Below are 22,558 nucleotides of genomic sequence, written 5' to 3' on the forward strand. Positions count from 1 at the left end.
GGCATGGTGGCACTGGCACTGGCCGGAGGATTTTGGCAGTCAGGGTGCTGTTGCCTTTACAGAGCAGGACAGTTTCCCACGTGCCAGCCAGATCCACCCACTGCTGGGAGCCAGCCATTGGTCTGTGCAATAGATGGGGTGGCCCATTAGCAGTTTTAATATCCCCTTAGGTGGTGGGTCAGGGGAGAGGCTGCTCCCCAGAGGGTGGGGAGGCCACCTTGCCCACATGCAGGGGTACTGGTTTGCCACCATGGGTTTTAGTGTGCTAGGAAAAAAAAATCTGAAGTTTTCGCATGACAGCAACAGAGATGGGAATAACAGCGTCTTCTGCTGATAGTCACAAACTGAACCAAGTTAAGCTCCAGCACATCAACTTGGTTTAACTTCACCAAGTCCCCCTTGGACCTGGATGAGCGCTTCAGTTCCCTGTTTTTTTCACCTATATCATCTCAGCTACAAAAACACCTCTTTTCTCTGCAAACCCCCATCTCCTTCATGACCATTAGTAAGACTGAATACAGCAGGACCAAAATAAAAGGGATGGAAAATAGGATTTTTTTCAGAAAATTGTCTGATGCCACTGGAGTTGCCCATCAGACAAGCTGTTGGCTGTCAAAAAGAAAAGAGAAATACATGCACCATGTTTTTCTAAGATGCCCTTTAAAATAAAGAAACCACTTGACTGACCTCTAAAGGGAATATCCTTCATGCCTAGCCCTGAAAGCTGCTGTCAGGGAGCAGCAGAGCCGTGGGAATCCCCGGTACAGCTCTCCCTGGGGCCCAGCACAGCCACAGGCAATGTGCCTGGGTGACAGAGCCACAGAGACCCATGGCGACCCCCCTGGGGGCTGGTCCAGGCAGCATCTCCTCTCCAATCCCCAGAGAAAATCTGGAGCTTGGGAAGGGCGTGAGGGGCATCCCATGGCAGAGAGACGGGAGAAATGTAAAAGCGTCTTTTTAATATAAATATAAATCCATCTGAAGGGCTGCAGGAGAGGACTGTGCCCTGCGAGGGATGCCTGAGGGGCAGATGGGCTCGGCGGGGAACACAGGTGTCTGTGCCCGGCCAGCACTGGGGAACCGACCCGGAGCATCACCTGGGCACCCCGCGGGCATGCAGGGCTAGAGCCGGGGCACCAGCAGCAGCAGGGCCAGCAGGTGGGGGCGCAGGGGGGTGGCTGAGCCCCGCAGCGTGGCGTGGTTGGTCTCAGCAGCTGGTGAGCCGCGGGCACTGGCCAGGCCTCTCTGGGTGCTGCACAGCTCCTGCAGGTTCCCCTGGAACTGGATCTTGCGGGACTCCTGGCGCAGCGACTCCCAGATGGCGGCTGCTTCCTCAGGGCAGCTTGACAGCACCTCGCTGGCACAGGTGTGGAAGTCGTCCCAGGACCTGGGGAGATGGGCAGGAGTGGCTGGGACCGCTGGTGGCAGGTCACCAGCCATCCCAGCAGCTCCCATCAGAACAGGGATGGGGACTCTCACTTGCAAATGGTGTCCAGCTCCTGTGCCTCCTCCCCGCCCTCCTCCTGCTGCTGCCGAACACTCTGGGCCATGCTGTCCCCCAGGCTGATGAGGCAGCCAGCAAAGCCCTTGTAGATGGTGTCGCACTTCCCCGCCATGCTGATGGGCTCCTGGCTGGTGGCTGCAGGCGAGAGACAGAGCTGAGCCCTCATGGACTCCCCCATGGCCATCACCTGCCCGGCTCAGGGGTGCACCACTGTCACCGGGCTCCAAAATCTGGTGAGGGGCTGGCACCCCCCTTCCGCATCCCACCAGACTCCTGGCATCCTTCTCCCCAGGCACTTGGGGTGAGCCTTTGCTCCTGGCCCAGGAGCCCAACGTGGCACGATGCAATTACCCCACAGCGATGCTGCCATCAGCTGCAGGGGAGCGCGGCACGCTGGCCGCTCCGCCGCGGCCTCCCGGGCTCTCCCCAGAGCCATCTGTCCCGGCTTTTATCCCCTAACAGCAAAGATTAATTTGTGACTACAACAGAAAAAAAAAAACAACCAAAAACCCAAAAGCAAAGGCTTGTCAAGCTGGAGTACCTGCTTCTTCTGCAGTGGGAGAGAACGGGGAGGGGGAAAAGGGGAAAAAGGTGCAGGGGGAAGGGGGAAACATGGAAAGGGGAAAAATGGAAAGGGGGAAAAGGGAAAGCACAAAAGGAAGAGGCACAAGCGCAACTCTGGCTGTTTCACTCTGTGAAGCCCCAGCTCCCTGCTCTGCTCCGCAAGGATTCACCACGGGAACTGGCCACACCCCCGTGCTGGCCACAGGACAGTTGGTGACGGGATGTGCTGGGGATGACTGCGAGTGCATCCATGGCCGGGGGACGCCCAGAAAGAGCTGGTGTGTGGCTGGGTGACAGGGAAACACCGCGCAGTCCTCGGCTCTGCCCCTGGGGTCCCGCAGGGCTGGTGGGTTTCCTGTGCCAAGTCACAGGGGTTGGGAGACTTTTGGAAGCGCGGGGGTGTGCATCTGGGAGGTCTCTAAGCTGAGGATGCTTAAAAGGCGCGAGGCGAGGACAGTCCCGGAGGGATCCCTGTGGGAAGGTGACCCCAGAAGCAGGCGAAAGTTGCCCGGTGGCTGCTGAGGCAGCCAGGATGTCTCCAGGGAGCCGTGTGCCGTGTCGCTGGCATCCCACGCCGGTGCCCCTGGAACCAGGCCCCGAGCAAAGGGGCCGTGGCCGAGACTAACAGCGGGGCGAGCCTGAACCCCAGCCCGTCATGGAGCTCAGCGGGTGCTCACGACGAGACACCCCCCTCCCCGAGCATATCGCCAAGGAAGGTCTCGGGGTGACACCAGCCATGTGGGTCACAAATGTCGCAGGTAGCACCGAAGGGGGATCCATTGTTCCTCTTCTGACCCAGTTGGGCTACAAGCGCATCTTCCCCAGCGCAGGGACACACCGGCCGCGGCCGGCAGGTGCCTTCCCTCGGGGCTGGTCCCCGACACAGGCTGCGGTTCGGCCCCCCGGGCTCCCCTAACGCCCGGCACGACCCTCCCCTCCGCCCCGGTCCCTCGGCACAAGGCAGCCGGGAAGGAGAAGCCAGGAGGGCAAATCGCCTCCGCTACCCCGTGGCCAAACCACGAGGAAAAACCTGCCCCGGCTCGGCCGGGGAGGGAGCCCAGGGAGAGGCACACAGGGAGCCCCCAGCGCGCTGCAGCCCCCCGCTGCCCCCGCAGCCGAGCCAGTGCCGACGCAGCCGCCCCGCGCCTGGGGACGGCTCTGAGCCATCACCCACTCTCCGAGCCTGGAAACCGCCCCGGCCGGGCTGTTCTCGTCCCCCGCTCAGCGCCGGCCCCGGGGCACCCCCGGGCCCCCACCCCTCCTCCGGCAGGGATGCCGCGGGGTACCCGCGCCGTGCCTGGAGCCCCCCGTGTCCCTCCTCGGCTCTGGGAGCACCGGGGCAGCGTGGAAGGGACACGCCGGTGCCAGGGCTGCTGGGTGCTCCCCGGGCGAGGGCAGCTGGCAGCAGCCTGGGGTCAGCAGCCAGGGCCGGCTCGGGGCGCTGCCCCGGTCCCAACAGCCCAGCCCCGGATCGCGGAGCCCCGGGGCGAGTGGGCTGAGGCGGCGCGGGGGCTCCGCGGCCGGAAGTCCCGCTCCCACCCGCCCCCGGCACTCACCGAGGTGCAGCAACAACGAGCACACGACCCCCAGCAGCCGCCACCAGCCGCGGTCCATGGTGCGGACTCCGCCGCCACCGCCGCCGTGTGTTCCCCGCTCCGCCGCCGCCGGCAGCCCCGGCCCCGCCGCACCGCCCCCGGCCCGCCCCGGCCCGCCCCACCCCCCCGAGCGGGCAGGGGCAGGGGGCTGCGCCGCGGGGAGCGGAACGGGCGGCTCCTGTCTGCGCCCTCCGAGAGACGGAGCCCGCGCCCTACCCGGTCCCACCTCCTCCTGACCCCCGGGTGGCACAACAGAAGCAGGGACCCAGGGGAGGTGTTGCTTTTTTTTTTTTTTTTTTCTCAAAAAGTTGTTTATTGAACTGTTTTTAATGTTATTTCAAAAAAACCCAAAATTTCAAAATTTAGACAAAAAGAAAAACCTTGGTGTAAAATCAAAACCAACGCCTGAACCATGGACATGCTCCAACACACAACAGAACTGATGGTCACAAGGGGCTGCTGCCCGGCTGGCCTGACCCCCAGCACCACCCCAGCGGCCCCGGGGGGGCACATACAGCCCCCCCTTGCCCACACCTGCTTGGGGAGCCCCCATGGCAGCCGCGCAGAGCCCGGGGTGTGACCCCCCTCCTGCCCCGCAGCCCATCACCCAGGAGGGAGGCACAGCTCGAGTCCCCGACCAAGGACCGGGTGCTGGTTTGTGGCCAGCACGGCAGCCCCCCTGGCTCAGCACTCGGCCCCCACTGCCCTTGGCAGATGCCAAACTAGAGGGCTCAGACATCCACCAGCTTCTACCGAATGCGACTTGGACTGCCAGCCAGGCCTCGGGGACGGATGGGCAGGTGAAGAAGAGACTTAACTCTGTCAAAAAGAGGCTATTTAGGAAAAATAAGCCAAGTGAGCGTTCAGTGACTATTTGGGACTATACACAGATGGCGCTTGCCTTAGAGACATCACACACACGTTGATAGATTTCCTGGCAAGAGCTCTTAACACAAGCCATACGTGGTTAGTAACTACTGGAGCTGCTGGTGGGCTTCCACGGAGCAGCCCACAAGGTAGCCAGGAACTCCTAGGTCATGCCAGGGGTGACCAGGCCCTGAAGCATGATCATGAGACGACGGGCAGGCTTGCTCAGCGTGTTGTGGGGTTCCACCTGGAGGAACTGGAAGAGCTTCTGCCGCACCTGGTTCATGACCGACCCCATGTGGTCTCGGGTGATGGGGTCACTGTGGTCCAGGTGCATCACTGCTTCCTCCAAGTAACTAAAGGAGGAGAGATCAGGGTTAGAACCAAGCCCAACACACAATCCCATTCCGATTCAGTTCATTTCAGCAAGGAAGATGCGCATTTCTGCTCCACCATCCACCCAAACTCAATGCAGTATGTTTAGCCATCAGAAAATAAATGCTACTGACTCACAGCAGAGTTCACTTATCTCTTCTTCAACACATAAGGGCAGCCTATAGCTTTCAGCCTGCAGGATGTGCAGCACAAGCTGGCTGCCTAAACCAGGCACAATGGCAAGCCAGAACACGCTGCAGTGCTGGAGGTGGCACTTGGCCACAGGCCATGCCTGGTCACAGCACTAGATATTTTCTTTGATGTCTTTTTAGCAGAATTAATCACTTATTGGAAGTAAAAATCCTCACCAGTGAGGCTAATTTCACATAGGGATGTATTTAAGGCCTTCTTCCAATGTCTTACCCAGAAAGGGGTGTGGGAAGAGCAAGAATTTTACCAACAAGCCATTCTGAAGTTCAGAGGAGCCATAAACTTTGAAACCACAACCCAAGTAAAGCAATGTGGTCACTGCAATTAGGTTAGGTTTTCACTAACAGACCAGTTTGAACTTCACAGCAGCAAATTTAACTCTAATTAGCAGCTCGTCTGTAAAGCTCCTTTTCTGGTTTTCTAGCTTGCTTTATCCCTATTGTTAACTTGCATTAAAAAACTCCAAGTCACTTTTCCATAGAGGCCAAGGTACCTGCGGGTTTTGACTGTAACAAGTTAAGTTTTTTAGGGCAGAGAACAGGGTTTTGACGCGCTCACTAAAAATGTTCATGGCAAGTATCAGCACAGTCACTATTCTGTCACACAAACTTTGCTTGGAACATCTAACAAGACATGACTTCCAGTAGCTCCTGCTGCCACGTTCCACCAAACCTGTGGCAGTCACAACCAGAAACTGCTGACGCAAGGTCCAGTGATGGGTTAAGAACTGAGGACAGGGAGAAGTCACTCTGGATATTAAACTGCCCAGGAAACGTGGCACTATCCCTCCTTTTGCCTCCACAGGGGAATTGTTCCTTGGTCTGCATAGGTTCAGACCCAGCACTCTGATCATACTCACTTCAACTTCAGTTCTGTACGAGTACCCAAATCCGAGGAGAGCTGCTGAATGAGAGAGAGCAGCACAGGCTGGGACAGTGGGCATGGATGCTGGCCAAATACTTGCTGAGTATCCACAGTCTCACAGACGTACAAAACCAAGTTGAGGTCAGCCGCTGTTAGAGCCTGCAAGGAAGATACAGCTAGAAATGCAGAGGAAACAACAGGCAGGTGAGGGAGACAGGACAGAGCAGAGACAGCCCTCTGTCTTGGGACAGCTTCATGGCTTGCCAGCCTCCTCTGGGAGCAGAATTCTCTGCAAACCCTCTCCCAGTCTACACTCTGAGGACACCTGCGTCTGTTCTAAGCTGAACAGACCACAACCAGGCAGCAGGGAGCAGGTTACAGTTGGCAGCACAGAGCAGGGCCACATCTACATCCCGTGCCAGCCCACTGGCATGGCATTGCTACCATTCCCAGAGGAGTCTGTCTGCAGCAGCTCAAACGGATCTGCCTACATATTCAAAGGCAAAGGCAAGGTCAGGCCCCAGCTGGTAGATCTGCCCAGAGAGGCTTATGAAGCTGTTGCTCTTCAGGCGTGCCCCACGTGCCACTGCTGATCGCAAAACACTCTGGCTTACTGGAGCACTGACACTGTCCTGACAGGGCATGGGCAGGGAAGAAGAAACTGCACCACCACTGAAACATGGAACTTCCATGGCTTGACCTGCATGAGTGCAACAGCACCCCTCAAACAGTCCGCTGCCACAGGTCTTTTCAGTCAGCTCCTGCAGAAGTTGTTGTAGGTTTACGTCTCTACCTCAAGAAGCCCCTCTCCCCCCACTCCGTCCCCCAACAGGCAGCAATGCCCACTGCTGGAAACTTAGGTACCTGCTGGAAAGCTTGGTTGAGGTGTCCCTGCTGGAGCAGCTGAAGGATGTGAGTCTGCTGAGACTGGAAATCCAAGTGAGCAGAGGGGATCGGAGTCCCGGCTGCTGAGCGCATTGCCTGGACGATGCTTGAGGTGACAGCTGCCTGCTGCTCCTTCATAGCCAGGCTCACTTCTCCTTTAATGACTCTCTGCACCTGGGCCAAAATAGACTCCTGCATGCTAAAAACAAAAAAAAAGCCCAAGGCAACTCTGAAAATGAAGAGCTGAGGGACAACATTGCACAAAGCTTGTACCAGCAAGAAAACACAGGCTTGCTTGCTTATTGTAGTGTGGCTCCCAAAGGGTTAACACAAATGGTTCTGAGGCACTGGAAACATGCTGCACAAGGCAGCTCTGTGGCCAACACCACAATGTCCCAGGGTGCATGCAGAAGATGCTAGGATTCTGTGCGGGAAAGTGGTGTTTCAGGGAACTAAGTCTCTCATTATATAGCATTTTAAATCTTTAATGTCTCTGGCTTACAAGCAAGGCTAAAGCTGTAGGTTTATCCCCAAACAAGCCCAGCTTCCTACATCCGATCTGTTGACTGCAGAATCCTAGCCTGCAGATGACACCTTCAGAATGAGAACACATTTTAACCGAGCCTGTGACTTTTCCACAGAAGACCAGTTCACAGTGCAGGCTCTGCTGCTGCATGTTACACCTCTCCCACCAAGGCCCAGATCCTCCCCTCTTACACAGGGTGCCAAGCATCAAACCTGCTCTTCTGCAGGTAGAATATCAGGACTTCCCTGGGAACAAGCACAGCCCATGCAGCAAGACCAGAATTTACTCTGGTAGCCTTCCCTGGCAAGTCTGATCTGCATGGAAGACCCCAATATGCTCTGACATATGCTCTAGTGGCTTAAAATAGACAGGGGCATTCTGCCCCCAGGTGACCACCAGCCAATCTTAGTGCCTGGCAACCTGCCACCAGCCTCACAGCGTGTATGTGCTGAAGGCACCACTGGGATGGCCAAGCACGACTTGCTGCAAGAGCAGTTGGGAGGACAGAGTAACCTGCAAAAACTGTTGGTACGCCTAAGGACACAGAGTCAAGAAGAAAAGCCTTCAGAAGGCCTGTTCCAAAATGATCTTCAGGAAGCGTTCAGACCCGAGTGTGCTTATGGGCTGCCTTAGGTCCTTCTGTCCTCCAGCACACACGCGGGACCCTAAGAGAAGCAGGTCCTGAGCTCCCAGATGCAGCAGCGATACAGCATGTTAGAAACCTTCCGCAGTCTCCGTGTGGTGCTCTACACAGCACTGGGCGCACCCGCTCACGTGCTCGGTGACACTGCATGGAGCCAACAAGCAGCCCCGCCGTACTCATGGAAACAAGCCATTTGCCACAACTAAGCAGGGTGAGGTTTGTGTTAACAAACACATATATACCTCTGACATCTCTTTCCACAAGCCCAGCTGTCAACTTACTTGCCCACGATAATATGCAGCTGATGCTGCACCTCAGCATGGACGCTGGCTGCGACAGTGGAAGCCAGCTGCTCCGTGGTGCTCTGGAAGGTGGTGATGAGCTGTCGGAGTTGGTTCAGCAGCGGGTCCCGGGCCTCCTGCTCTCGTACCTTCCTGTTCTTCAAGTGAGTCTCAAGCTGCTGGATATCTGCAACAAGCAGAGAGGAAGACATTTGTGCCGCTGGTACTTGCAGAAATCCAGCTGCCAGGCTGTACACATTCTCCAGCAGAAACAATTACTGACCCAGCGTACGAGTGCCGGAGAGCCTGGTGAACACACAAGCCTTGTTTTGGGCTGCATTACACTAACCTAGAAACCATGCTTCCAGCTTCCCCATTATGCAGGATTACCTGACCCAGCAACAAAGCCACGAGTCCTCTTATGACAGACCTTTAGAGGCATTCTTTGTTCAAGGCAAGATAAAGGGGGGAGTGAGGTTATTTTATTTCATACACAGTGTGAACTGTGATCCGCGTTAGTGATGGAGTTCAATGCCAATGAAGAAAAAGGAGGAATACTTCTGATGCAAAAAATACCCCAAACCCTTGAACAAGGCGTCTGCAGACATCAAAAAGCTGCATTTTAAAATATTTTATGAATTGGTCTGATCGAAAGGGAGAAGAATGTGAGCTATATGTACTTGTGGAAGACTTATGAGGAAGAGGAAGGGTGCAAAATAAACAACAGCTGGAAACACTGCAGATCTATGGACAACAGAACTCACTGGGCTAGCACTAGCCAACTTCAGCCCCCCTGGGAAACCAGCTCTGCAGAGTAACACCTGCCTGGCCTCCCAGAAGGCCAAGGAACTGGATCCCAAGCCTGAGAACAGGAAAGATCTTCTCCAGTGCATCGGTGTACAATTTTCTTTATTTTTTTTCTTTCCAGCCTGACCAGGCCTATGCCATTCAGCCACTATTTAACCTCCGATCACCCCCATACCCTTCTCTAAACCTTCCCCAACTCATCACCCCTCCGAGCTGAGTGCCTAGCTGTAGAAGTGCTACCCTCTCCATCAGTCATCTTCCTGATGTAGGGATGGGGTAATGCTACAGCTGGGCTTCACTACTCAACAAATGAAGTCACAGATTCACAGCATGAGGCCAAATGTTTTGCTGCATGGACAATGAAGACCAGAGATGAAGCCCTGTTCTTGCAGCACCACCCACAAAAATATCCTCACTTCTGCTTCCGTTGCCCAAGTGTGAAACAGAGCACGCAGACAGGCTAAGAGGTTAAAAAGAGTTACCGGTGAAACTCTGAAAGGCAAAGACCTAAGGCCAACTTGTTGTCAGCCACTAATGCAAATAAGCTGTGCAGAGAAAACTCAAAAGAAAACCTACTCACATTCCTGTGTGCCCTGCTTAAAGGTGTCATTGATTTGCTGAAACATGGACTGGCAGCTCTTCTCGAAGGCTGGCAACACAACGCTCTGAAACGCTTCCTTGTAAGCTGACTGGATCGGCCCCTGCAGGGTATCGGCTGTTGCCCTCACCACGGTATCTGTAAGGTTCTTACAAGCGCACACAGAAGAGATTCCAGGAAATTAACAACAGCCTGCTGCAGACTAAAGATGTGAACAAACACTGTTGGTCCCTGCAACACACCCACAGCAGATAAGGACAGCCCGGTGTCACAAGTGTGTATTCCCTCAGCTCTTTCCACTGACTGGGCTGCACCATGACCACAGCAGGCAGAACATCTGCTTGCTGAGCGGCTGCCTGAGAGCGTCACCATTTCCCGAAGGTGGCACAGTCAGGCATGGCTCCTTTCCCCTTCCCCTGCTTCCCTCCTGCAATCCACCATTCCCTGCAAAAGTACATAACCAGCTTCTGCTCCCTTAAATAAAGTACGAATGCAGAATGGAGCGGGGAGCTCAAACTTTCACAACCTGGCTGAAGGAGTTGGCCCTAAAAGCCCTGGCTGTAGTGAGAAACTCTTCTCTAGTAGAAAATTAACAACTTGGTAAATGAAAGAAAGGGCTAATGAAGCAAAGTGGGCAGGGGAGTATCCAACAAGTTTGTTCTCCTGATGAGACCAGGAAAAAGCTTTGACCACTGGCTCTAACCTTACCAGGAGATACAGGTGAGGGGAAGAGGTGTAAGGAATTGCTACCCAGATGACAGATGACAACCCAATGTCCCCAGGAAAAGTTACAGTCTGGTTCTCCTTACCTTTGATTTCACTAGCTTGGTGATACTTTCTTTCAGGGTCCCCTCAACAGTCGTGAGCTTGGCAGCAATAGTGTTACTTAGCTGGCCAGCGACAGGGTCCATGCTCTTGGAAATGCCTAGGCACAACATGGACATGTCAAAAGCTGCACCTTTAAGCCTAGAGTCCCACTTCAACACCCCAAAAGAAGAAGAAAAAAAAAAAAAAAAAAGTCAAACTCTTCTTGAATATGACACAGCAAGGGGCAATGGTCACAAGCTCTGCCCTGGGAAGCCAAGGTTGGACATCAGGAAAAAATTTTTGCTGGGAAAGTGGTACAGCTGTGGAAGTCACTGGAGAGGCTATGGCATCTCCAGCCTTGAAGGTTTTCAAGACTTGCCCCAACAAAGTCACAGCTGACCTGATCTATAATAGTGAGCAGCCCTGCTTCAAGCAGAAGGGTGGACATGAATGGCTGCAGAAGGCTTTCCCACCAGCATTTCTTTGAATGTTTCCTTACATGGACTGTTGCCAGTATGTCAAGGAAGGGCAAAGACAAGTTTAAGTTTGCTCCAGATGAGTCTCAGCATTTCCAAACTCATTAGCCTCTTCTGCTTTTCTGCACTGAACAGAAACTAGCAACTTTACAGGTTATACTGGAAGGTCAGACCCATGGTCTCTGGAAGGGCATCCCCCGTGGGAGCCTCATACTCTGTCCAGACCAGAACTCCTCAGATTACAGTGGGGCCCACAACAATTTAAAGTGCAGTAACTAGACTTCACGTAACCTAACTCCTACTTTATATAGTGCCAACACTTTTACACAGCACGCTTACAATCCTGACGGGGCTAGCTGTAGGGAACCACCTTCAAAACCTAGGCAGCAACACTCACACTGGGGTACGGTCTTCTTCATCTCCTCGCGAATGGTCCTCTCCAGGCGGTTGCACACAGCAGTGGAAAGGGACTGAGAGAGCTGCTGAGACAGATGCTCCTGGAGCTGCCCATTGCGCTGCTGTCCTTCTGTCAGTGCTCGGTCTAGTCTTCTCTCTAATGAGAAGGCACGTTAAGGAGCACAAACAACAGATTTCCTCTCTATTCTCAACACTCCTGTCCACAAAGATGGATGCTACCCTCGCCTCCAACAGCTGAGTTAAGAGCAAGTTTGCAGCTCTGGTGAAAGAGAGGTCTAATGACATTGCTGATGCATTCCTGTAAAGAACAGCATGCTCCTAAACAAGTGATCAGGGTGAGAGAAGAGCTCTGGAAGTTGGGGCAGAAAAGCCAAACAGCTAAAAGAAGCTCAGCAGTAGTGTTCCCTATGTATTGTGGGTTAACTGCCTCCATAGGCAGCTCAGCCCCACACAGCCAGTCACTCACTTTGCAGCAGGATGGGGGAAGAGAACAGGAAAGGTAAAAGTGAGAAAGCTCACAGGTTGAGATAAAGACAGTTTAACAGGTAAAGCAAAAGCTGCAAGCCAAGGAAAATAAGGAATTCATTTACTACTTCCCATCAATGGGCAGGTGTTCAGTCTTCCCCAGGAAAGCAGGGCTCCATCACATGTAACGGTGATTCGGGAAGACAAACGCCATTGCTCCAAACATCCCCTCTTCCTCCTCCTTTCTCCCAGCTTTTACTGCTGAGCACAATGTTATATGGTTCAGGACACCCCTTTGGCCAGTCGGGGTCAGCTGTCCCAGCTGTGCCTTCTCCCTACTTCTTGCTCAACCCCAGCCTGCTCGCTGGTGAAGCAATGTGAGAAACAGACAAGGCCTGGACAGGGTTTAGCAACAGCAAAAAACATCAGGGAGTTATCAAACTTGTTTTGGTCACAAATCCAAAATGTACCACCCTATGAGCTGCCATGAAGAAAATTAACCTCTTCCCAGCCCAAATCAGGACCCTACAGAAACCAGGAAGCTCAATATCCATAAAAAGCAAATTGGTAAAAAAAGCTTCTACAGGATGGAATTGGTGAACATAGCAATACAGCGCATGGGAGCAAACCCAGGCTTAATAAAAGCTAGTCATACCTCATGAAGCAACCAGGCTCCTTGAAGGAGCTGACACACAAACACTGAGATGCACGTGCATCTTAAAAACAAGACCAAAAAACCCCAGCAAAACAAACAGTGAAAGGACAATTCAGCTGCTGACAAAATTCAGCGCAGATACGAAACTGTGCAGATAGGGAAAAGTTATTCTAATATTACAATATAGCTCTAGACTCCAAACTTCAGAAGAAAGCTACCGGAATTGCCTATGAACACATCAGCCTGATGGTCGAAAAGGAAAACCCAAGACCAATTAACAGAGAAAACAGAAATCATTGTCATGTCACAGAAGCTGAGTGCTTTCAGACATGAAACAGGCTAGAGCTGCTCAGTTTGGGGAACATGACCAAATGCAGTGCTGCAAAAGATGTACAGGAACCAGCTACTCACAATCCAATAAGAATAATTGAATAGCAGGTTTGAAAACACCAAAAGAAAGTAATTTTCAGACAGTACATAAGGAACCTGTGGACCACACGATGTATATATGGGTACAGACAAGATAATTCTATATTCAGCTATGCAGTATGGCAGTCAGATGCTATTTCTGGTGCAAGTACTGACTTGCCTTAAGGAGGAAAGGAAGGAAAGGATCATCCCATAATTACTTTTGTGCAACTGGCCACTGACTGACAGGATAACGTATTTGGTGCACCTCTAGTCTACTCCAGCATTGTGGCACTTAGCATCTTAATGGGTAACTAGAAGATTTAGTGGCATGGAGGAAAGTGTCAGTTCTTCTCTGTTCTGAGTTTCTTGCCCTTAGAAAGGGACTGAGAGGAACTGAAATAGTTATATCACAGCCAGACAGTTTTACTGCACCTATAGTCGACTCTGCCAAGATCCTTGAACTTTCTTAGCCTTCCTCATGTCTCTAGTCTGCCTTGCAGCCTTCCACTCCTCAACTGCCACACAATGTTTGCCAACAAGGATACGCTCCTGCTCCTGCTGGGAGTCAATCACCCTCTCCACGTGGCCCATAAGGGAGCTCTGAATAGCATCAAGGTGATCCGTGAGTCTCTGCAGCAGCTCCATCTGGTTCTGACGCAGGTCAGAGAGCTCCCGCTGTTGGCTCCTCAATATGCACATCAGCTCGTCCTGGAACTCTGGTGTCACCTATGTGTGGAGAGGACAGGCATTCATGTCTAACAGGATCGGAGGTCAGTCAAGCTTTCTGCAGGGCATTAAGTCAACCCCTGTGCCTAGCACTGAAGCATAATACACAAAGCAGGCATTAAGCTGGCCTCATTTTCTATTTCTAAGACTTTTGTCCCAAGAAATACACTGATAAAGCAAGGTACATGAAGTTTCTACATGCAATTCATAAATGGTTGCTTAAAATATTAACTGCTTAGATTCAAGACCCCCTTCAAAGATCCTGTTCACTTTTGGCCAGGTACTGAGAAGAGTATGTTTAGGCCTGCAAATGTAAATAACGACCTCAAACACTTATGAAAGAGCTGTACAATCAGTAGAGTAAGAAGGAGGTTTCCTAGAACACTTTTTCAGCTCTTTCCACTTACTTATGAACAACCAAACAACCGGAGAAGTATACATCTATAACTGTTGTCTCTTCACCTGCTCAAAGTATCTGAAGGAGGCACACACATATCAAGGACAGTTTAAGAAGTGTATGCAACGCAGCTGAGAGCATTTTCTGCCAGATATGAAGTTACTATCAACAGAGACACGGAATGCCAACAAGCCAGTCCCACTCTGACCCTTACTTTGCTGGGAACAGTTTACCCTGCTGCCAACATATGCGAGTCATCTTGGCAGGGAAGAGGAAATGAGTGGTAGCATCTTAGATATAGGGCTTGTGAGAACACAGAAATGCACATCGATATGCAAAGGTGAGAAGGAAGCATCAGTCTGGACAGCACGGAGCAGCTCCTTCTCTGCTGTGTGAGTCAGAGAACAGAGTAATGCCAAGCCCCAGCACAGCCGCACCTCTGCCTGCTCCTGCTTGGGCACAGCAGGGGCTTCAAGGAACTGGGATGAATTTTCTCTCAGGTCTTTAGTCAGACAGTAAACAGAGCTGAAGCATCATGCCCTTGGGATGGATTGTAGAGCAGCTCTGACTCACCTGGTTGTTAGATGATCTTGGTGACTGGTTCACATCCCTGCAAATAAAAATAGTAGTAACTCAATTATGTCAATTAACTGCTCTTATTACCCAAGTCTTCTGCTAAAACACATCACACATTTTACAGTTGCTTCAGATTTTACACTCCAGCTCATACTTCTGTTTTGCCTTGTATAACACGAAGAGCGATGGGGAGGTGTTGAAATCCCAGCCCTTGCAGCATTGTGACTCCATCAACTGCACTATCCCCAGGCCCTGAAGGTCCTTATAGACTGGTCCCTTGGTAGGGAGGAGACTTGAACCAAGTCTTAATGAGGACCCTTACAAAGAACAGTGCACACCGATTTTTCAGTTTTGTCCACATTCAAAGCCAGAGAAGGCTTTGCCAAACAGCTTTTGAAGGTCTCCCAATACTTCACAAAGAAAAACCAAGTGCCCATTCAATAAATATAGAATTAATGAGCTTCAAATCATCTAGAATGATTCCAGTTCTCAAGGTGAAGAAACTATGCACTCCAGCATATATAGCAGAATAAAGAAAAACACTGAACTGATCCACTAATATCGCACGTTTCCATCAAAGTCACAGATATGTGAATACTCAAATGCTACGAGAAGGAAAGTAAATGCTTGTTGTTCCCAGACAGCATCCATTCAGCAACTTAAAAAGGACTGAGGCAGGAAAAATGAAAGTCATTTCAGAGGCTAAGAGCTTCTGGGCGCCATAGTACAGGACCACAACAAGAAACGTAATGCCATAGGCCATCTTTGCTGTAATCTGCACAGCTAGAGATCCAAATCACGAAGCTACAGGAACACAAGAAGAGAGTGCCCTGTGCAGCTGTGCTGCTCTCCTCACATTAATGCAGACAGGTTGGTCTAACTTGCTCTGGGCAGACCTTCCCAGTCATCAGTTTTCAGTTATAAGACATGCATATGGGCACGTTTAGAAACAGCAAAGGCAGCAAGCAGGTAACAAATGATACATATTGTCAAACAAGGGCACTGTGCCAGCATTCAGAAGCCAATTAGAAATGGAGGCCATGTTAAGCTATACTCACAGCATCACAGTTCCAATGGAGCCTTCACTGAAACCAACAAATGGATCCAGTGTCCCCCCACAATGTGCAATTTACCTGCCACACATTCTTCCGAAGCCCAGGCTGTATTTTGGATTTTGATTCCCAGCTGGAAACATAGTGCAGAACCTACTCCCACATCCCCGAGTGGCAGTCAGAGTCCGAGTAACCAGTAACACTTAGTGTGGGGTTACTGCCATTTGCAAAACAAGGTGAGGGTTGGGAGCACTTGGCTGTTGCCCAACCTCAGACCCTGGTCTCACTGCTAATGGCTATGTGAGGTTGTGACCCTGCACAGCTGGTCCCACAGCCACCTGTACTCTGGCCAGCCCGGCATACCCGTCATCTTTCTTGCCCTTCCGCTTTAGTTTTGGGGAAGCCCGGGGTGATGCCTTGGCTTTCCAGTCCTTCACAGGCAGCCTCTGCGTAGACGCTTTGGCACCAAATCCGCCTGACGTAGAAGCCAAGCTTGCGACTTCATCATCATGATCACTACGAAGGAACAGCAGGGGAGAGACATCACTTGCAATACTGGACAGTGTTAGCCTTCACTGAAGGGAGGGAGTTCACATTCTGCTCTTCATCCACACGTGGCCAGTCACACAGCTAAGGACACCTGCCACATTGATCTTTAACACAGAGACCTCCACAGAGCTCAGCACATGCTGCTCTGTTTTCATCCAGGTCTGCTCAGGCTGAGCTCAAGCACTGCGTAACAAGACTGGAAGGGTCTCTGCATTAGGGACAACTATGGCTCAGGCAGTGCAGTGGAATGATGCCTGCTCTTACTGCATACACACACTTGCACATAAGTCCTAGGACGTGACGCTGACCCAGCAGGGAACTCGAGCATAGCATCTCCCTACAGCTTTACAGACAGAAAGCACTTAATGCAGCAAGTATTATGGGAACAGAGTTCAGGCTGAGCCTAGGAAGTACGTGATCCTTGGTACCTTGGAGTCTTTCAGCTGCTGACCAGCCATCCAACAAAGACTGCACGTTTCAGTCTGAATTTAAGTGTGGATTATGAACGAACCCACAGCTGTCAAACAGAGCTGAGCTTGCCAGGCACACAGAATGTGCCCACAAGAACTTTAGGATGGCTTGTGAGGGAGCAAAGGTGTCAAAAGCAAGCAGCTAACTCCTTAGATACCCTCACTACCTTATTTAAGGCACGGTATTTGGAAACTTATCCCTTAATAGGTTTTCACTGGCAAATAAACCAAGCTTGATCCACTCTTAGGAACAGCACAGTTAAACCCTTCCCTACAGAAAGTAAATCTGACAGTGCTCAGAGGCCAATCTCATGATCAGCTGAAGTCATCAGAACATTACGGAAGAAGCTGGACTGCATAAACACATGAAGTCAGGAGACAAAGCAAAGACATTCACCCCACACGTGAAGGCTTGCTGGGGGCAGAAGCACGAATGCAGCCTGAACTGAGTCCATGCAGGGCGAGAGAGGGGGCTGAGCACTCTGGTACCTTTGTTCTGCACTAGCATCCTGGCTGTCATGCTGCAGCAGGTGGTAGCTGTGTCGATGATAGGAAGAGCTCTTGTGCTTTTCTTCAACTTCATCCCTTGGGCTAGAGGAGGGGAAAAAAGCCCAGAAAATACCGTCATGAAAGTATCATTTGGCTTGGATGTTTGTTCACTCCACTTCTCATGAGGGATCCTGATAGAAGGTCTAAACCAAACAAACTCACAACTATCTGCATGGATCCAGAAAGCAGCAAGTGTTGCTTAGAAGTGCTAAACATTCAAAAGTTTTCCATGTGTTTTCCCAGGAGCCTTAAGAAGGGAGAAGCAGCTCAGCCATGCTTTATGCATAACCAAGAACAATCCCCAAGCAGACATTCATGCAAGACAGGTAAGCCACTACTCAAAATGGGCAGTACAGCATACTTCAGTGAATAGCATTCATCTCCAGTTTGTTTTTCCTCAAGTAATACTGATCACTGGGGCAAAAGTCATCAGTGCTTCTCAGTTCTTTCAAGTGTCTGAGGAAGCGTGCAAATTTGAAAGCAAATTGCATGTGCTTCCAAGCTGTAAACTAGGTGTATCTGAACTCAGCTTGCAGGAAGATCTTTAGACAGAAGTGAGTACTTGTTACTTTCACCTAGGCTGATGGCTTGATTGAGCTGGAATGTAAAAAAAACCCACAAAAAACAGCCCAAACCCCTCTCAGATCCAGAGATATCAAACCTGATTATTCTGCTATGAGAAGTCCTGAAGAATTCAAAGACAGAGCGGGATTGAGGGGAGTTGCGAACTCCTATAAAAGCATTTTCTCAACTTCAAATTATGAGCAAAAGCAAAAACACTGCTTAGAGACAGAGCCTCGGTGCCCTCCCCAGAGCCATCAGAATTGAGACCATTTCCTAAAGCAGCATCCTCAGGTGTGGAGGCACAAGGTGAGGCCTTTCTCTTGCAATTCTGATGTGAGAGAACAGCCCTGGGTCATCATTGTTGTCCCTCAAACTCTCTCAGCCTGCTAGTCCTGTTGAAAAGGAAGGTATCTGCAGGCTGTCATGGTGCATACAGTGCTGGCCCGGACAGACTCTGGAGACACCAGATGTATCTCGCTGTTCCTGTCCCACTACAGGACAGGGACACCAATTCTGTGATGAATCCTAGCACTGCTCCAGTGTAATAGTTTGCTCCTGGTAAGCAGGCCTATGTGATGTTGCACTGTTCTGCATGCTTACTCCAAAGCGATATTGCCATTCATTTTCCGACTTTTAAAGCACTTTATTTAAAAAGCTAGCTGCACAGAGCCAATCCTAGAAGAGAGATATACAATTAAGCTATAATTAAACCTGTCAATTATGTGCCAATTGACTCCTTTCATCAAAAACATGCAGGAACGCATCACCCTGGGGCAGATTTTAGCTTGTACTGCTTTTATTTCCAGACTACAAAAAAAAAAAAAAAAAAATCCCATCTCAACTGTCCATTCCCAGGTGAACAAGAAGGTCAATAAAGCAGACTTTTCACCTTCTTAACAGAGATCCTTTATGCTGCAAGGGATATGAGAGAGCAGAAATTGTTAGAGCTGGCCTAGGAAGTTCAGGACACAGCATACGCAGACCAAGCACGCAGGAAGGCTGAATCACCAGATCCTCCAAGGAAAGGAGGGATGGAGGACTGCTCTGGTTTAATCACACCTCAAGAGCTTTTCACCAAGCTATCAGTTTGGCAAGTGCAAAGAAATTGCCCTAAGCAAGACAAACCCAAGTGATTACCTACCTGTCTGCCATGCTGTTCCTAGTTTCTCTGGTTATGTCAGGAGCTGCTGGCCATGGCTGACTCACAACACTGTCAGAAGATGCATTTTCCTGAGTTAAAGCAGTCTCCAGTAACGATGGAGCATTCAGTCTGTCCACCTCCACTGGAGGCATGTCCAAAGAGTGGTGGCTGTGCTCTGAATTGTGCCGGTTCCTCGGAGACAGCAAATGCAAGGCTGAGGCAGCAGATGCCATACTGTCTGCATGGTGACTGGGCTCCAGCACCTCTGCAGGGAGCCCAGACGGAGCTGCTGCAAAGCTACGTTGCAAGGTCTCGGAAGCAATCTCTGGGATATCTTGGGACATAGCTGTGGAAGCAGAGGAAATGACGTCTGGCGAGCGCTCACGGGTGGGAGACGCCTGGGGGACCACCAAGGGCTCCACCTCCTGCAGTTCCAGTGCTAAAGAGGGGTTTCCTGGTGTGACCTGAATACAAAAATCAAATAAGAGCCTTCAGGGTAACGTGGAGACATCCCAAGAATCCCTGGTATCTTACACCAACCACCTCTGGAAACAGCCAGCCATATCCTTTCCTCCTGTGACCCCTGTGCTAACAACACACTTCAGCTGATGCTAGTTTGAACACACTTCCAAGAGAAAATGTAACACCAGTTCTACCTCCCTGCTCTGCTTCAGGATCCCTTCTCTTTGAGGGAAAAATGTTACGTTTAACACTGAGTACCTCCTGGACTGAAAAGTTTATTTCAATTTCAAGCTTTGGTCATAACCTGTTTTACATTACACCTGGAAAGAAAAATTGAGGAATGGGAAATGATTGTTTCAGACTTGTCAGACCAACAAGGAGGAAGAAACCTTTCGAGGTAGCACTGTCTCCTAACACAAAGGCTGACCATGTTCAACCAGTGACAACGACAGCACAAGCTAGAGCTGTCTAGTCTTCAGCAACTGTTTTACACACGGTCAAGTTCCATTAACATGGGTAAACCTGGCTGCAGATCAGTGCCAGCATCTGTGTTTTCCAAAGGGCAGGCGCTAGCCCTGTTAATATCATCTAAGTAAGGCTAATTTCAGCTTGTATAGGCCCACAGAGAGGTCCCTTGGCCCACAAGGAGGAGGAAGGGAACAGCATTTGGAGCCTTACTGGAACAGGCGCCTTTGGTGTTAGCTTGTCGGGGAGGCCTGGGATAATAACTGAATGGCTCCTAGGACTAGTTTGGAGGCTGCTGCTGCTGCTACTCAGCGTGAGGCTGGTGTCTAGCTGCATCTTGGGGCTCACGGTCAAGTCTTCTGATGGCCTGCAAGAAACAGATAGACAAAAAAATCAAGCAGGCCAACCCAGTGATACAGACCTGCAGCAAACACTTGAGGTGAGGAGACGGGATCAAAGGAGGAGCCCAACCCAAACTTCACTAGTGTTCTTCAAGCCCTTGCTTTTTCCACCACAGTCAGCTACTCCCTGTCAACTAACACCTGCATCTCCTAGTCCCCATCCAGCCCAAAGAGATACCAGGTGGAAACAAAAAAAACCAACCCACCCACCAAATCAAAAAACACAAAAAGAGAGGGGCATCGCAATCTCTTGGAATTCCAAGCGTCAGTGAGAGAAGGGACCGGTTATATTTTCAGTGCACACTGTACAGAGTTTAGGGAGAACGAGGACACTACAGGACAGGTCTCTGTCCTTTTCCCAGCCCCCCAAAGTGAAGTTTTCACTGGTTAGGCAGCCCAACCCACTAGTGACACTAGTAAGATTTTTCCTAACAGTCCCAATTATCTCCCTGTCCTTGGTGGCTGCAGTGTTCTCTTACCTGTAAACAATGACAGCCCTTTGGGAGAAGCATGTAAAGCAACAAAACTGAGATGCAGTAAGAGAAACCCTTTGAGGCACAAATGAAACACTATTGTTGGCCCCTTGAATGACAACAGGCATGCTCCAAAAGCTGCATTAGAGATGCAAACAGTTGCCTGTGTAGGGACTTTGGGACTCAGGCCAGTTTCTAACTCTGGTTACAGTCTCCTCTCCTACAAGATACACTACAGCTCCACGCCACCCTGAAGGGCTGTATCAGCTCAGTTGCAGATATATTCTTTAACATACATGCTATTTACCTGGGCATGGAGGCGTCTGCGACAGAAGTGCTACTCATGGCTGTGACTGCAGTCAGGGAACTAACACTGCTGCCTGGAGATACAGCGATCTGCAAGAAAACACACAGTCTTTTGTCGGGATGTGACAGAAGAGTCCAACAGCAGAACGTCACCTGAGAACGCTGGCTCCAAAAGAACTGCTGAAGAGTCTTCGGTGAAGAGGAATAGAAAAAAAAAAATATAGGTCAAGTTGTACTGCTAGGGTGTTTAGACGCTGGTCAAAGGCAAACCCCAATACATCCTCATCACGTGGACCATGACTACTTTTATTGAGGAATTGCTCTCCCAAAACAAAGTGGCACTCTGCAGGGCTCTGCACTAGGTCCCCACTTCGTTCTTTGACCTTGACTGCTCTGGTCAAGGTCTGTTGCCACTTGTGAGGCCAGAGTCTGTATAGGGTTTAGGTCCTGCACTGCTGGACTGATGCATGGAAGTAGAATGCTCCAATGCACAGGAAGAGGTATCATGCCTCTAGCTTAGCTGGCTAGCAGTGTAGAGCACATGGGATATGCTGGCCCCCACTACTGCTTCTGGCTACCAAAAAACACCTACAGAGAACACCAAGATAAACACACAAGTGCTCAGCTGGGAAAGCCAGTGTGGCCAGGCTTCTTACACTTGACAGTGCTTACAGCAGAGACTGAACTCAGGGCGATGTCCACCCTACAGTGCTCCCAGGTCCTGGGTCCAGCAGGAAAAAGCCTGCCATGAAGCAGGTAGCAGTGAAGTGCCAGGTTTAAACTAAACAGCTTAAACTACAGAATAAGGTGCTCCTTGTAGCAAACAGTATGTGCAACCATCTTTCTGCTCCTTTGGGACATCTTTGCATTGGGAAGGCTACCCACCCTCAGGCACAAAAATAACTCCTGCATGTAGCAACTTTGCCAGCAACATTAAAACCGTTAGGAGGATTTTAATTTATTCTTTGTTCTCCAAGTTGTCACCAGGGTGGCTCACTCTCATTAGTCAAGTCAGCATAAACTCCATTTCTGCACATCTTCCTCTGCTGTCTATCCTCATCCAGGCTCCTCCAGTACATGCTCAAGCTGTGGTGACAACCATGCGTTGGAGGGGGAAGCCCTGCCCTATGATGTGTACGTGGAGTGCTGCTCACACTCTCCTCCTTGCCTCTAAGAACTGTATCAGCACAGCAAATAACTGCTGACAGTTAATTTCTCACAGGGAGGCAAAGAAAACAAACAACATAGCTTCTCACCACTGGAATACACACCCTGTCATTAAGTTGCAGATCACTTTTCTGAAAGGATGCACTTTAAATAATACTTTTTAATTTATGTCTACTCCCATTCTAAAAGCACATGGAGAAAACTACAGAGTTACAAATCCAGTACAGCGATTCAGTACAAAGGCACAGAAGCAGGCTACAAAGCAACAATATCTGAGTGGGTTTAAGACAAACTATTATGACACTGGGAT

General features: G+C 50.7%; 2 protein-coding genes across 2 annotated transcripts in view; both read right to left on the reverse strand.

Annotated features, from left to right (window-relative positions):
- Positions 1–536: 536 nt before the first annotated feature.
- NRN1L (neuritin 1 like) lies at positions 537–3,753 on the reverse strand. Its single transcript, XM_055818422.1, has 3 exons — positions 3,625–3,753; positions 1,480–1,639; positions 537–1,387 (listed from the first exon to the last, which is right to left on the reverse strand). The coding sequence occupies exons 1-3, from the start codon at positions 3,680–3,682 to the stop codon at positions 1,123–1,125; spliced, it is 483 nt and encodes a 160-aa protein (XP_055674397.1). The 5' UTR covers positions 3,683–3,753; the 3' UTR covers positions 537–1,122.
- Positions 3,754–4,483: 730 nt separating this feature from the next.
- EDC4 (enhancer of mRNA decapping 4) overlaps positions 4,484–22,558 on the reverse strand; it is a 35,593-nt gene continuing 17,518 nt past the window's right edge. The window contains exons 16-29 of the mRNA XM_055818694.1: positions 21,083–21,171; positions 20,115–20,268; positions 18,975–19,438; positions 17,210–17,311; positions 16,065–16,217; positions 14,647–14,683; positions 13,496–13,676; positions 11,400–11,555; positions 10,529–10,644; positions 9,702–9,867; positions 8,315–8,501; positions 6,844–7,063; positions 5,975–6,138; positions 4,484–4,886 (exon numbers count right to left, since the gene is read on the reverse strand). Coding sequence (XP_055674669.1) covers positions 4,694–4,886; positions 5,975–6,138; positions 6,844–7,063; positions 8,315–8,501; positions 9,702–9,867; positions 10,529–10,644; positions 11,400–11,555; positions 13,496–13,676; positions 14,647–14,683; positions 16,065–16,217; positions 17,210–17,311; positions 18,975–19,438; positions 20,115–20,268; positions 21,083–21,171 — 2,382 coding nt within the window. The 3' untranslated portion in view covers positions 4,484–4,693. The remainder of the gene's footprint in view (positions 4,887–5,974; positions 6,139–6,843; positions 7,064–8,314; positions 8,502–9,701; positions 9,868–10,528; positions 10,645–11,399; positions 11,556–13,495; positions 13,677–14,646; positions 14,684–16,064; positions 16,218–17,209; positions 17,312–18,974; positions 19,439–20,114; positions 20,269–21,082; positions 21,172–22,558) is intronic.

Source organism: Falco peregrinus, chromosome 14, assembly GCF_023634155.1.
Source record: "Falco peregrinus isolate bFalPer1 chromosome 14, bFalPer1.pri, whole genome shotgun sequence".
NCBI lineage: Eukaryota > Metazoa > Chordata > Aves > Falconiformes > Falconidae > Falco > Falco peregrinus.

Coding starts and splice junctions, on each gene's coding strand:
- NRN1L (XM_055818422.1), bottom strand. CDS start 3,682: ATGGACCGCGGCTGGTGGCGGCTGCTGGGGGTCGTGTGCTCGTTGTTG. Junction 1,640..3,624: donor CTCGTTGTTGCTGCACCTCG/GTGAGTGCCGGG, acceptor TCTCGCCTGCAG/CCACCAGCCAGGAGCCCATC. Junction 1,388..1,479: donor GAGCTGGACACCATTTGCAA/GTGAGAGTCCCC, acceptor CCATCTCCCCAG/GTCCTGGGACGACTTCCACA.